Raw genomic sequence first — 16171 nt, forward strand, 5'->3', positions numbered from 1 at the left:
ATAGGAGGAGATGACATACAGGTATATACTATATACAGGAGGAGATGACACACAGATATATACTATATATAGGTGAGATGATACACAGGTATATACTATATACAGGAGATTACATACAGGTATATCTAATATATAAAGCTGAATGTGTGTATGTATGTATGTGTGTATGTCCGGGATTGGCATCTGCACCGTCGCAGCTACAGCCACAAAATTTTGCACAGTCACACGTCTGGACCCCGAGAGCGTCATAGGCTATGTTGTGAGGTGAAATTTTAACCCCGCGCGTTCCAATTCACCAAACAATTTTGCCCCTATCTACATAATGGGGAAAAAGTGAAGGGAAAAGTGTTGGAGGAAAATTGACAGCTGCCAGATGTGAACAATGAGGACTTAAAGAATGAGAGCGATGGCGACAAAGAGTATATACCGTACAGTTGCTAAGGTGGGGCCCCGACATGGGATACTCACCACACACGGGGATATGAACACAAACACAAAATGCGCCACACACTACCACGTGCTTGAACACATATACGACCCTCAGCACACATTTCACCACACACACACACCAACCTCGCCACATAAAAGTCGAAACACAAAAGTCACCACTCAAAACTCGCAACGCGCAAAACTCGCTACATGCAAAACTCGCCATATGCAAAACTAGGCTCAGGCAAAACTCGCCACACGTGCAAAACTCACCTCATGGAAAACTCACCTCATGCAAAACTTGCACACACAGAAAAATTGCCACATGTACAAAAGTTGCACCACATGCAAAAGTTGCCTCACACAAAACTTGCACATACTCAAAACGCACCACACATAAAACTCGCCACGCGCAAAACTCGCCATGCACAAATCTTGCTGCCACAACTTGCTACACTAACCTGTCACATGCAACTCGACACACAAAATGTTGCTACACGCATGTCACCACACAAAACTCATCTCACAAAAGTCGCTACATGCATGTCGCCACACGCAACTCAACACACACAACTTGACACATGAAACTCGCCCTAAAACACACACAAGTCTGGTATTGTCCTTCAAAAATAAAAATCTGATTAATAAGCAGACAAACTACAAGAGCAACAAATGTACCATATAGGAAATACGGCAGCTGTCAGTCACATGACCAGTCTATTATGTGTATGTGTGAGCTAATATATACTGCCAGGGGGGAGGGCTTCCTGTTGGCTGGGGATTTATCAGGCTGCCAATAGCAACCAATCACAGCTCAGCTTCTATTTTGCTACAGTTAATTAACCTGAGCTCTGATTGGTTAATATAGGCAACAAAGACATTCTCAGTATAACAAAGCTAATATATGTTGTGAAATGCTTCTATTAGCTTAGTTTTTGCCTTTTAATAATTACATTTCTATCTATTTGTTTTGTGGTTTTTGTGTGCAGAATAAATTTTTGTTAACACATTCTATTTTGCTAACAGCAGTCATTAACCCGGGCGAAGCCGGGTAGTACAGCTAGTATATGATAAATTGGTACAGTAGTTCAATGTAGTATGTGATGTAAATGTTTTCAAAAGAATTTGGGAACGTTATGAAATGTCCTATAAATGTCTGTCCGGTTCCTGATCTAAGGATCTTGGCTTTTAGTTGAGATGAATCTGTACTGCACTTTATGTACATGCTCAGTAGTGAGGCAGTGCTGTGGAGTCGGAGTCGTGGGGTCAGAGTCGAGCGTCAAGAGACGAGAGTCAGGGAAATTGAGGAGTCGGAGGATTGGCTTACCGACTCCACAGCCATGTTGTCAATTGTGACACCAACTTTCCATGCATTTCGACATATCAATGTTTCCAGATTTTGATGAAATCTATAATCATTAGAATTTACATTTCCATGATATCATCAGATTACTCTGCAGCAATTTTTAATTGCCTTTATATTTTGTACTATGCCTATAATAAAACTTGAAATTTGTATCTCTAAATCTCTAGAGGAGTTATTTTCTTATTCAGGTTTAACAACTGTAACAACCAACATGAAAAGTGTAAGGACGAGTTATTCAATGGTTGTCCATTACCCTTCTTCTATCTAATGTGAATAGCGCTACCTTTCCTCTTATAGATACATAATGGTATATCGGCAAACAGCAAACCTATAGAACAGAGTCTAGGAAAATAAGCTAAAATTACTGTAGACACATGGGACACATGCCATCAGGGACAGATGCATCAGATTACTTTTCCATAGAGATAATGAGACCTCTTCTTCGTTATAAACAAAGGAGAGAGTAATGAGACATAATGGACAAGTTTTCAGATACCAATGATATATGAACGCTTACATTCTTCCTTGAGGTTAAGAAATTTACTTGTTGGTAGTCTTGTAATGTAAAATTTATTTTTCATATAGATTTCCTTTAACAAAAAAAAGGGTTTTTTTTTTGCTTTGCTCAAGAGAAATTTCTGCAGCCATGCTATGCAACTGCATATTGCCAAATCAGGACAATAAGTGTGAATACGTGTGGTCATGTGCCAAATAAATTATCACCCATTACTCTCAATGTTTTATTGAAACGCGTAGATTGAAATCTAGTTGGTACATTATCACAAGTATGGAACTTGTATAATCGCAGTCAAGTGATCACCCATATAAACTGGAAACAAAAGGGAATCCTGAGAGTGTGTTCATTGCGCACAGTCAAGATTCAGAAATCTGTAGTTACAAAGAATGACTACAGAAACATAACTTGTGCTTTGTATTTGTACCCTAAATATTCTATATCATTCTTTTGTGTCTTAATAGACCTAAAAATTCTCAATTCTTTTTATTCCTAGAATCTTTGTCCCCTTAGGGTATTTATTTGCTGGAGGATTTCTGCATCATACACTACTCACAAAAAGTTAGTTATATTTGACTTTCGGGCAAAATTTCAGGATGAACCTAAAATGCACGCTAACCTTTTCAGGTGAATGCAAAATGACCGTCTCTAAACCTTTGAAAGCACATATCCAATTGTTTAATGTTTCAGTACTTTTTGCACAACTTGCTGTTCTCTAACAAGGAGCTTAATGGCAAAAGTCACAACAGGTGATTGATCTACGTATCGCCCAATACATTTTGGGGTTCAAATAGAATAGGTATTCAGTCCTCCTCATCATGCTATTCACATTTTGACATCATGAGTCCATGACAACACCTAATAATTGATCAACAGTACCTCACTATTTCGGGGCTTCAAGCAGGATGTTCTCAGATGGAAGTGGTCACTGAGCTTAGAGTGTCACAGAGTATCATCACCACGTTGCAACAGAGATACAGAGAGACAGAGACTAGAAGAGTCACAGGAAGGCATAGAAGTGGACTTCCTATGGCCACATCCTACAATGATAACCGCTTCATTGTGAACAATGCCCTGTGGAACCCAATGATGAATGCCACAAAATTCCACCCAGGAGGCACCCAAGTGTCACGTCAGAGCATTTGAAATAATTTACATCAGCGTGGTCTGCGTGCCACACGATCTGCAAGGGTACCTGACCACTCAGTGCTGTTCACTGATGAAAGTCAATTCACACTGAGCAGAAATGTTGGCTGCCAATGATGTTGGAGACGTCAAGGAGAGCGCTATGCATCAGCCACTGTTGTCAGCAGACAAGCTTTTGGTGGTGGTGGTGGTGTTACAGTGTTGGAAGATGTGTCTAGCCAATAAAGAACTGCCTACACTTTATGAATGGTACAGCGACAAGCCGCTACTACTTGAATAACTTAATTAATAAAACATCACTTTAGCGTGAACTTTTTACGTTTTCCATAAATTTCACCCAAAAGCCAAATACAGTATCCCTAATTGTTTGTGAGTAGTGCACTTTGTATCTTAACAGAAGACATTTCACATCAACTTTGCTGTAGTGTTTTTACTACATAGATTCTAAAATCCATTGTTTCATAGACTGTGCCAAACGTTTCATCAAGACCTGCGATTTTCTCACTGGTTTAGGAGCCACACACTCCTTATTCATTTAGAGGCACATGTCACTTAGTAAATCTGACACACCTGATGAGTAGAAGGTGCCAATGGCAGGCTATTCCTTTGGTAAACTTTTTGCAATAGCTAAACTACAATTGAAAACGATACAACATCAGGTTTTGACAAATGTGTATCTATGACATCTATAACAATCACAATATCTTCATTAACCTCAATATTCAACCCCATACATGAAGTTAGTACAACTAACCTGTCTGTAGGTGCCATCCAGTAAAGTGTCTAAATTCTGAAGTGGAGCAGGTGTCTTATCTTTGAACCTTGTCAACAGAAGTTTTTGAATTGCACGGAATTGTACAGCACGTTCAGATAGCAGCTTTTCATATTTCTCTGTATTCATTCGTAACTAGAAAAAAAGAGAAAGGATAATACATATTTACATATATATAACCACCTTTTGATGAGAACGTGTCACTTACCATAAATATGTAAACATTTTTTTATGCCACTTGTCTCCCAAATCTGCCGTTATTTTTTTTTTCTTCCTGTGCCTCTTCGTTGTTGAATTATGGCTCACTTTTCCCTTAATATAAATCTGTTAGCCAAAGGAGTGTGGTTCTCAAGGAGATTTCTATGGAGAAGAGTTGAGGATCACATCCCCTTGGCTAACAAGACAAGATTTACATAAAGGGAAAAGGGAGGCATATCCAAGGAACGGAGATGAGCAAGGAAAAAATACATACCACCAAATCAAAGAGAACAACATTTAGACCATTGTATGACAGGGATGGGAATTATATACGAGGGTTGTTATGTGTCCCCCAAGATTTGTATGGAAACATACTGAATCCCCTAGAAAGTATTGTAATCACATCCATAGCTGTGGTACAACACAAAATAAAAGTAAGTGTGGACTGTGTCAAGCTATCTGACCAAGTCAGATTTAGGAAAACCTGACATGAGATTTTATTTTTGGAGAGATTTGTAGGAAGGTAGTGGGACGGATCTCTCCCTCCTTTTCAGGTCTTGCAAGTGACCCATGGCTAGTGGTCCTGTAGTTGACGGGGTTTTTCCAAGAACAAAAGTTAATTTTAACCAATAGATCTTGAAATAAAAATAATTTCCACAATTAGATGTGTTTAAATAAAACGTTCCTGTGCTGAGAAAATCTTATGAATGTGCCCCTGCTGTGTACTGTGTAATGGCTGTGTCTGACCATACAGGGACATGGTCTGATCCTACCACAGCTCCTGGGCAGGGGAGGAAGCAAAAGAGTATACAGACATTACAGCAGGGGATCACAGCTGATTCTTTCTTTGAAGTAAAACATTGTTTAACCCGTTAAGCCCCAAGGGTGGTTTGCACGTTAATGACCAGGCCAATTTTTACAATTCTGACCACTGTCCCTTTATGAGGTTATAACTCTGGAACGCTTCAACGGATCCTGATGATTCTGACAACGTTTTCTCGTGACATATTGTACTTCATGATAGTGGTAACATTTCTTCGATAAGACTTATTTGTGAAAAAAACAGAAATTTGGGGAAAATTTCACAATTTTCCAACTTTGAATTTTTATGCCCTTAAATCACAGAGATATGTCACACAAAATACTTAATAAGTAACATTTCCCACATGTCTACTTTACATCAGCACAATTTTGGAACCAACATTTCTTTTTGGTAGGGAGTTATAAGGGTTAAAAGTTGACCAGCAACTTCTCATTTTTACAACACCATTTTTTTTAGGGACCACATCTCATTTGAAGTCATTTTGAGGGGTCTATATGATAGAAAATAACCAAGTGTGACACCATTCTGAAAACTGCACCCCTCAAGGTACTGAAAACCACATTCAAGAAGTTTATTAACCCTTCCGGCTTTTCACAGGAATTTTTGGAATGTTTAAATAAAAATGAACATTTAACTTTTTTTCACACAAAATTTACTTCAACTCTAATTGATCTTATTTTACCAAGGGTAACAGGAGAAAATGGACCCCAAAAGTTATTGTACAATTTGTCCTGAGTACGCCGATACCCGATATGTGGGGGTAAACCACTTTTTGGGCGTATGGCAGAGCTCGGAAGGGAAGGAGCGCTAATTGACTTTTCAATGCAAAATTGACTAGAATTGAGATGGGACGCCATGTTGCGTTTGGAGAGCCCCTGATGTACCTAAACATTTAAACCCCCCACAAGTGACACTATCTTGGAAAGTAAACCCCCTAAGGAACTTATCTAGATGTGTGGTGAGCACTTTGACCCACCAAGTGCTTCACAGAAGTTTATAATGCAGAGCCGTAAAAATAAAAAATCATATTTTTTCACAAAAATGATCTTTTTGCCCCCAATTTTATATTTTCCCAAGGGTAAGAGAAGAAATTGGACCCCAAAAGTTGTTGTGCAATTTGTCCCGAGTACGCTGATACCCCATATGTGGGGGTAAACCACTGTTTGGGCGCATGGCAGAGCTCGGAAGGGAAGGAGCGCCATTTGACTTTTCAATGCAAAATTGACTGGAATTGAGATGGGACGCCATGTTGCATTTGGAGAGCCACTGATGTGCCTAAACATTGAAACCTCCCAAAAGTGACACAATTTTGGAAAGTAGACCCCCTAAGGAACTTATCTAGATGTGTTGTGAGAGCTTTGAACCCACAAGTGTTTCACTACAGTTTATAACGCAGAGCCGTGAAAATAAAAAATCATTTTTTTCCACAGAAATTTTTTAGCCCCCAGTTTTGTATTTTCCCAAGGGCAACAGGAGAAATTGGACCCCAAAAGTTGTTGTCCAATTTGTTCTGAGTATGCTGATACCCTATATGTGGGGGGGAACCACCGTTTGGGCGCATGGCAGAGCTCGGAAGGGAAGGAGCGCCATTTGGAATGCAGACTTAGATGGACTGGTCTGCAGGCATCACGTTGCATTTGCAAAGCCCCTGATGTAACTAAACAGTAGAAACCCCCCACAATTGACCCCATATTGGAAACTAGACCCCCCAATGAACTTATCTAGATGTGTTGTGAGAACTTTGAACCCCCAAGTATTTCACTACAGTTTATAACGCAAAGCCGTGAAAATAAAAAATCGTTTTTTCCCACAAAAATGTTTTTTTAGCCCCCAAATTTTTATTTTCCCAAGGGTAACAAGAGAAATTGGACCCCAAAAGTTGTTGTCCAATTTGTCCTGAGTACGCTGATACCCCATATGTTGGGGTAAACCCCTTTTTGGGCCCACGGGAGAGCTCGGAAGGGAAGGAGCACTGTTTTACTTTTTCAATGCAGAATTGGCTGGAATTGAGATCGGATGCCATGTCACGTTTGGATGTGCCTAAACAGTGGAAGCCCCCAATTCTAACTGAACCCTAACCCTAGCCCCAACCCTAACTCTAGCCCCAACCCTAACCTTAACCCTAGCCCCAACCCTAGCCCTAACCCTAGCCCTAACCATAGCCCTAACCATAGCCCTAACCCTAACCCTAGTCCTAACCCTAGCCCTAACCCTACCCCTAACTCTAGCCCGAACCCTAATGGGAAAATGAAAATAAATACATTTTTTTAATTTTTAATTTTTTGCTAACTAAGGGGGTGATGAAGTGGGGTTTGATTTACTTTTATAGCGGGTTTTTTACCGGATTTTTATGATTGACAGCCGTCACACACTAAAAGACGCTTTTTTATTGCAAAAAATAGTTTTTGCGTCTCCACATTTTGAGAGCTATAATTTTTCCAGATTTTTGTCCACAGAGTCATGTGAGGTCTTGTTTTTTGCGGGACGAGTTGACGTTTTTATTGGTAACATTTTCGGGCACATGACTTTTTTATCACTTTTTATTCCGATTTTTGTGAGGCAGAATGACCAAAAACCAGCTATTCATGAATTTCTTTTTAAGTTGGCGTTTATACCGTTCCACGTTTGTAAAATTGATAAAGCAGTTTTATTCTTCTGGTCAGTACGATTACAACGATACCTCATTTATATATTTTTTTATGTTTTGGAGCTTTTATACGACAAAAACTATTTTATAGAAAAAATAATTATTTTTTCATCGCTTTATTCTGAGGACTATAAATTTTTTATATTTTCACTGATGATGCTGTATGGAGGCTCATTTTTTTCGGGACAAGATGACATTTTCAGCGGTACCATGGTTATTTATATCTGTCTTTTTGATCGCGTGTTATTCCACTTTCTGTTCAGCGGTATTATAATAAAGCGTTTTTTGCTTTTTTTTTTTTTTACTGCGTTCACTGAAGGGGTTAACTAGCGGGACAGTTTTATAGGTGGGGTTGTTACGGACGCGGCGATACTAAATATGTGTACTTTTATTGTTTTTTTATTATTTAGACAAAGAAATGTATTTATGGGTACAGTATATATTTTTCTATTTAGTTTTTTTTTTTTTTTTGAACACATGTGAATTTTTTTTTTTACTTTATAACATTGCCCCGGGGGGGGGGGGGGGGCATCATGTTATAGGGTCAGATCGCTGATCTGACACTTTGCAGAGCACTGTGTCAGATCAGCGATCTGACATGCACTGGTAAGCCACCTCCCTGCAGGACCCGGATGTAGCCCCGCGGCCATTTTGTTTCCGGTGCCTGCAGGGAGGAGGCGCTCGGTACAAGGTGAGCACATCGCCTTGTACCGAGGGTCTCAGGGAAGCACGCAGGGAGCCCCCTCCCTGCGCGATGCTTCCCTGTATCGCTGGAACGCTGTGATCATGTTTGATCGCAGTGTTCCGGGGGTTAATGTGCCAGGGGCGGTCCGGATGTCAGCTGCCATAGTCAGGCTCCCCCGTGAGCGCGGCCGATCGCATATGACGTACTAACCCGTCGGTGGTCATACGGGCCCACCCCACCTCGACGGGATAGTAAGTCATATGGGATTAAGGGGTTAAAAACAAGCAGGGTAAAAAAAGAATCAGCTGTGATCCCCTGCTGTAATGTCTGTATGCTTCCTCCCTGCCCAGGAGATGTGATATGATCAGACCATGTCCCTGTAGGGTCAGACACATCCATTACACAGTACACAGCAGCGGCACATTTACAGTGGGGCAAAAAAGTATTTAGTCATTCAGCAATAGTGCAAGTTCCACCACTTAAAAAGATGAGAGGCGTCTGTAATTTACATCATAGGTAGACCTCAACTATGGGAGACAAACTGAGAAAAAAAAATCCAGAAAATCACATTGTCTGTTTTTTTATCATTTTATTTGCATATTATGGTGGAAAATAAGTATTTGGTCAGAAACAAAATTTCATCTCAATACTTTGTAATATATCCTTTGTTGGCAATGACAGAGGTCAAACGTTTTCTGTAAAGTCTTCACAAGGTTGCCACACACTGTTGTTGGTATGTTGGCCCATTCCTCCATGCAGATCTCCTCTAGAGCAGTGATGTTTTGGGCTTTTCGCTTGGCAACACGGACTTTCAACTCCCTCCAAAGGTTTTCTATAGGGTTGAGATCTGGAGACTGGCTAGGCCACTCCAGGACCTTGAAATGCTTCTTACGAAGCCACTCCTTCGTTGCCCTGGCGGTGTGCTTTGGATCATTGTCATGTTGAAAGACCCAGCCACGTTTCATCTTCAATGCCCTTGCTGATGGAAGGAGGTTTGCACTCAAAATCTCACGATACATGGCCCCATTCATTCTTTCATGTACCCGGATCAGTCGTCCTGGCCCCTTTGCAGAGAAACAGCCCCAAAGCATGATGTTTCCACCACCATGCTTTACAGTAGGTATGGTGTTTGATGGATGCAACTCAGTATTCTTTTTCCTCCAAACACGACAAGTTGTGTTTCTACCAAACAGTTCCAGTTTGGTTTCATCAGACCATAGGACATTCTCCCAAAACTCCTCTGGATCATCCAAATGCTCTCTAGCAAACTTCAGACGGGCCCGGACATGTACTGGCTTAAGCAGTGGGACACGTCTGGCACTGCAGGATCTGAGTCCATGGTGGCGTAGTGTGTTACTTATGGTAGGCCTTGTTACATTGGTCCCAGCTCTCTGCAGTTCATTCACTAGGTCCCTGTCATGAATCCCAATGGCTAGGGATAGCAAGGGACAAGCAAAGTAATACAAAATATCGGACGAGCTCTAGGGTGATGGAACCTGGGCTGACCGCTGCCCTACACCTGACAAACGCAACTAGAGATAGCCAGGGAGCGTGCCTACGTTGGTTCTAGACGCCACGCACCAGCCTAAGAGCTAACTAGTACTGCAGAGAAAATAAGACCTCACTTGCCTCCAGAGGAATGAACCCCAAAAAGTATAGTTGCCCCCCACATGTATTGACGGTGAAATGAGAGGAAGGCACACGCATAGAGATGATATATATAGGTTCAGCAAATTGAGGCCCGCTGTAAACTAGAAAGCAGAACGATACAAAAGGGGTCTGAGCGGTCAGCAAAAAACCCTAATCAAAAAACCATCCTGAGATTACAAGAACCCATGTGCCAACTCATGGCACATGGGGAGAACCTCAGTCCACTAGAGCTACCAGCTAGCATAGAGACATAATAAGCAAGCTGGACAAAAAACCAAACAACTGAAAATCAGCACTTAGCTTATCCTGAAAGATCTGGGAGCAGGTAGGCAGGAACCAAACAGAGCACATCTGAATACATTGATAGCCGGCAAGGGAATGACAGAAAGGCCAGGTAAAATAGGAAACACCCAGCCTCTGATGGACAGGTGGAAACCAAAGGCCGCAACCCACCAAAGTCACCCAGTACCAGCAGTAACCACCAGAGGGAGCCCACAAACAGAATCCACAACAGTACCCCCCCCCTTGAGGAGGGGTCACCGAACCCTCACGAGAACCCCCAGGGCGATCAGGGTGAGCTCTATGGAAGGCGCGGACCAAATCAGTCGCATGACCATCGGAGGCGACCACCCAGGAATTATCCTCCTGACCATAACCCTTCCACTTAACCAAATACTGGAGTTTGCGTCTGGAAACACGAGAATCCAAGATCTTCTCAACAACATACTCCAATTCTCCCTCCACCAGCACCGGAGCAGGAGGCTCAACCGAAGGAACAACGGGCACCTCATACCTCCGCAACAACGACCGATGGAACACATTATGAATAGCAAACGATGCTGGGAGATCCAAACGAAAAGATACAGGGTTAAGAATCTCCGAGATCCTATAAGGACCGATGAACCGAGGCTTGAACTTAGGAGAAGAGACCTTCATAGGGACAAAACGAGAAGACAACCACACCAAATCCCCAACAAGAAGTCGGGGACCCACGCGGCGACGGCGATTAGCAAACTGCTGAGTCTTCTCCTGAGATAACTTCAAATTGTCCACCACCTGATTCCAAATCTGATGTAGCCTGTCCACCACCACGTCCACTCCAGGACAATCCGAAGACTCCACCTGACCAGAGGAAAAACGAGGATGAAACCCCGAATTACAAAAAAAAGGAGAGACCAACGTGGCAGAACTAGCCCGATTATTAAGAGCAAATTCGGCCAGCGGTAAAAAAGCAACCCAGTCATCTTGATCAGCAGAAACAAAACACCTCAAATAAGTTTCCAAGGTCTGATTAGTTCGCTCCGTCTGGCCATTCGTCTGAGGATGGAATGCAGACGAGAAAGACAAATCAATGCCCATCTTGGCACAAAACGTCCGCCAAAATCTAGACACAAACTGGGATCCCCTGTCAGAAACGATATTCTCCGGAATCCCATGCAAACGAACCACGTTCTGAAAAAATAAAGGGACCAACTCAGAGGAGGAAGGCAACTTAGGCAAGGGCACCAAATGAACCATCTTAGAAAAGCGGTCACACACCACCCAGATAACGGACATTTTCTGTGAAACCGGGAGATCAGAAATAAAATCCATGGAAATGTGCGTCCAAGGCCTCTTCGGGATGGGCAAGGATAACAACAACCCACTGGCCCGAGAACAGCAAGGCTTAGCTCGAGCACACACTTCACAAGACTGCACAAAGGTACGCACATCTCTAGACAAGGAAGGCCACCAAAAAAACCTGGCCACCAAGTCTCTAGTACCAAATATTCCAGGATGACCAGCCAACACAGAAGAATGGACCTCGGAGATGACTCTACTGGTCCAATCATCCGGAACAAACAGTCTTTCTGGTGGACAACGATCCGGTTTATCCACCTGAAACTCCTGCAATGCACGTCGCAAGTCTGGGGATACGGCGGACAATATTACCCCATCCCTAAGGATACCAGTAGGCCCAGAGTCTCCAGGAGAGTCAGGCACAAAACTCCTGGAAAGAGCATCTGCCTTCACATTCTTTGAACCTGGCAGGTATGAAACCACGAAATTGAAACGAGAAAAAAACAACGACCAACGAGCCTGTCTAGGATTCAAACGCCTGGCAGACTCAAGGTAAATGAGATTCTTGTGATCAGTCAAGACCACCACACGATGTTTAGCACCCTCAAGCCAATGACGCCACTCCTCAAATGCCCACTTCATGGCCAAAAGCTCCCGATTACCCACATCATAATTGCGCTCGGCGGGCGAGAATTTTCTAGAGAAGAATGCACATGGCTTCATCACCGAGCCATTAGAACTTCTCTGTGACAAAACCGCCCCCGCTCCAATCTCGGAAGCATCAACCTCAACCTGAAAAGGAAGTGAAACATCTGGTTGACACAACACAGGAGCAGAAGAAAACCGGCGCTAAAGTTCCTGAAAGGCCTCCACGGCCGCAGGAGACCAATCAGCAACATCAGCACCCTTTTTAGTCAAATCAGTCAAAGGTTTAACAATACTGGAAAAATTAGCAATGAACCGACGATAAAAATTAGCAAACCCCAAGAACTTCTGAAGGCTCTTAACAGATGTAGGTTGTGTCCAGTCACAAATCGCCTGAACCTTGACGGGATCCATCTCAATAGTAGAAGGAGAAAAAATGTACCCCAAAAAAGAAATCTTCTGGACTCCGAAGAGACACTTTGAGCCCTTCACAAACAGAGAATTGGCCCGCAGAACCTGAAACACCTTCCTGACCTGTAAAACATGAGACTCCCAGTCATCAGAAAACACCAAAATATCATCCAAATACACAATCATAAACTTATCCAGATATTCACGGAAAATATTGTGCATAAAGGACTGAAAGACTGACGGAGCATTGGAGAGTCCAAAAGGCATTACCAAATACTCAAAATGGCCCTCAGGCGTATTAAATGCGGTTTTCCACTCGTCACCCTGTTTTATCCGCACCAGATTATACGCACCGCGAAGATCTATCTTAGTGAACCACCTAGCCCCCTTAATGCGAGCAAACAAATCAGTCAATAATGGCAGTGGATACTGATATTTGACTGTAATCTTATTCAGAAGGCGATAATCTATACAAGGCCTCAGGGAACCATCTTTTTTTGCCACGAAAAAAAAAACCTGCTCCCAGAGGGGACGAAGATGGACGAATATGTCCCTTTTCCAAGGACTCCTTAATATAATTCCGCATAGCAGTATGCTCTGGCAGTGACAGATTAAATAAACGACCCTTAGGGAACTTACTGCCAGGAATCAATTCTATAGCACAGTCACAATCTCTATGAGGAGGGAGCGAATTGAGCTTAGGCTCCTCAAAAACATCCCTATAGTCAGACAAAAACGCAGGGATCTCAGAAGGAGTAGATGAAGCGATTGAAATCGGAGGTGCATAATCATGAACCCCCTGACATCCCCAGCTTAACACAGACATTGTTTTCCAGTCCAGGACAGGATTATGAGTTTGTAACCATGGCAGACCAAGCACTAGTACATCATGTAAATTATACAGTACAAGGAAGCGAATCACCTCCTGATGAACGGGAGTCATGCGCATGGTCACTTGTGTCCAATACTGCGGCTTATTCATAGCCAATGGTGTAGAGTCAATTCCCTTCAGAGGGATAGGAACTTCCAGAGGCTCCAGACTAAAACCGCAGCGTTTAGCAAATGACCAATCCATAAGACTCAGGGCAGCGCCTGAATCCACATAGGCATCGACGGAAATGGAAGACAGTGAAAAAATCAGAGTCACAGACAAAATGAACTTAGGCTGCAGAGTACCAATGGCAAAAGATTTATCAACGCTTTTAGTGCGTTTAGAGCATGCTGATATAACATGAGCTGAATCACCACAATAAAAACACAATCCATTTTTCCGCCTATAATTTTGCCGTTCACTTCTGGACTGAATTCTATCACATTGCATAGTCTCAGGTGCCTGTTCAGAAGACACCGCCAACTGGTGCACGGGTTTGCGCTCCCGTAAACGCTGATCAATCTGAATGGCCATAGCCATCGACTCATTCAGACCTGTAGGCGTAGGGAACCCCACCATAATATCCTTAATGGCCTCGGAAAGACCATTTCTGAAGTTAGCAGCCAGGGCGCACTCATTCCACTGAGTAAGCACCGACCATTTCCGAAATTTTTGACAATATATTTCCGCTTCATCATGCCCCTGAGAGAGGGCTAATAAAGCCTTTTCAGCCTGAATCTCCAGGTTGGGTTCCTCATAGAGCAATCCCAATGCCAGAAAAAACGCATCAACATTGAGCAATGCAGGATCCCCTGGTGCCAATGCAAATGCCCAATTCTGAGGGTCGCCCTGCAGGAAAGATATTACAATCTTGACCTGTTGAGCAGGGTCTCCAGAGGAGCGAGATTTTAAAGAAAGAAACAATTTACAATTGTTCCTGAAATTCAGGAAGGTAGATCTATCTCCAGAAAAAAACTCTGGAATAGGAATTCTAGGTTCAGACATGGGAGTGTGAACAACAAAATCCTGTATGTTTTGAACTTTTGCCGCGAGATTACTCAGGCTGGAAGCCAAACTCTGGACATCCATGTTAAACAGCTAATATCAGAGCCATTCAAGGGTTAAGAGGAGGTAAGAAGCAGCTAGACAGCAATTAAGGGCTAGGCAGCAAAACTCTGAAGGAAAAAAAAAAAAAAAATTTCCCTTAAACACTTCTTTTTCTCCTGCTTCAGCCCAAACAATTAACACTTTGTGGGCCGGCTATACTGTCATGAATCCCAATGGCTAGGGATAGCAAGGGACAAGCAAAGTAATACAAAATATCGGACGAGCTCTAGGGTGATGGAACCTGGGCTGACCGCTGCCCTACGCCTGACAAACGCAACTAGAGATAGCCAGGGAGCGTGCCTACGTTGGTTCTAGACGCCACGCACCAGCCTAAGAGCTAACTAGTACTGCAGAGAAAATAAGACCTCACTTGCCTCCAGAGGAATGAACCCCAAAAGGTATAGTTGCCCCCCACATGTATTGACGGTGAAATGAGAGGAAGGCACACGCATAGAGATGATATATATAGGTTCAGCAAATTGAGGCCCGCTGTAAACTAGAAAGCAGAACGATACAAAAGGGGTCTGAGCGGTCAGCAAAAAACCCTAATCAAAAAACCATCCTGAGATTACAAGAACCCATGTGCCAACTCATGGCACATGGGGAGAACCTCAGTCCACTAGAGCTACCAGCTAGCATAGAGACATAATAAGCAAGCTGGACAAAAAACCAAACAACTGAAAATCAGCACTTAGCTTATCCTGAAAGATCTGGGAGCAGGTAGGCAGGAACCAAACAGAGCACATCTGAATACATTGATAGCCGGCAAGGGAATGACAGAAAGGCCAGGTAAAATAGGAAACACCCAGCCTCTGATGGACAGGTGGAAACCAAAGGCCGCAACCCACCAAAGTCACCCAGTACCAGCAGTAACCACCAGAGGGAGCCCACAAACAGAATCCACAACAGGTCCCCCTGCGTGGTTCTGGGATTTTTGCTCACCGTTCTTGTGATCATTCTGACCCCACAGGGTGGGATTTTGCGTGGAGCCCCAGATCGAGGGAGATTATCAGTGGTCTTGAATGTCTTCCATTTTCTAATTATTGCTCCCAGTGTTGATTTCTTCACTCCAAGCTGGTTGGCTATTGCAGATTCAGTCTTCCCAGCCTGGTGCAGGGCTACAATTTTGTTTCTGGTGTCCTTTGACAGCTCTTTGGTCCTCACCATAGTGGAGTTTGGAGTCAGACTGTTTGAGGGTGTGCACAGGTGTCTTTTTATACTGATAACAAGTTTAAACAGGTGACATTACTACAGGTAATGAGTGGAGGAAAGAGGAGACTCTTAAAGAAGAAGTTACAGGTCTGTGAGAGCCAGAAATCTTGATTGTTTGTTTCTGACCAAATACTT

The 16171-nt window shown here is 42.9% G+C and overlaps 1 protein-coding gene across 4 annotated transcripts in view; it reads right to left on the reverse strand.

The window, feature by feature from the left end:
• Window positions 1–16171, reverse strand: part of BBS9 (Bardet-Biedl syndrome 9) — a 594435-nt gene that overhangs the window by 246855 nt on the left and 331409 nt on the right. For all 4 annotated transcript variants that reach the window (XM_077269285.1, XM_077269283.1, XM_077269284.1 and 1 more), the window contains one exon: window positions 4210–4362. In XM_077269285.1, coding sequence (XP_077125400.1) covers window positions 4210–4362 — 153 coding nt within the window. The remainder of the gene's footprint in view (window positions 1–4209; window positions 4363–16171) is intronic.

This window comes from Ranitomeya variabilis, chromosome 6, assembly GCF_051348905.1.
Source record: "Ranitomeya variabilis isolate aRanVar5 chromosome 6, aRanVar5.hap1, whole genome shotgun sequence".
NCBI lineage: Eukaryota > Metazoa > Chordata > Amphibia > Anura > Dendrobatidae > Ranitomeya > Ranitomeya variabilis.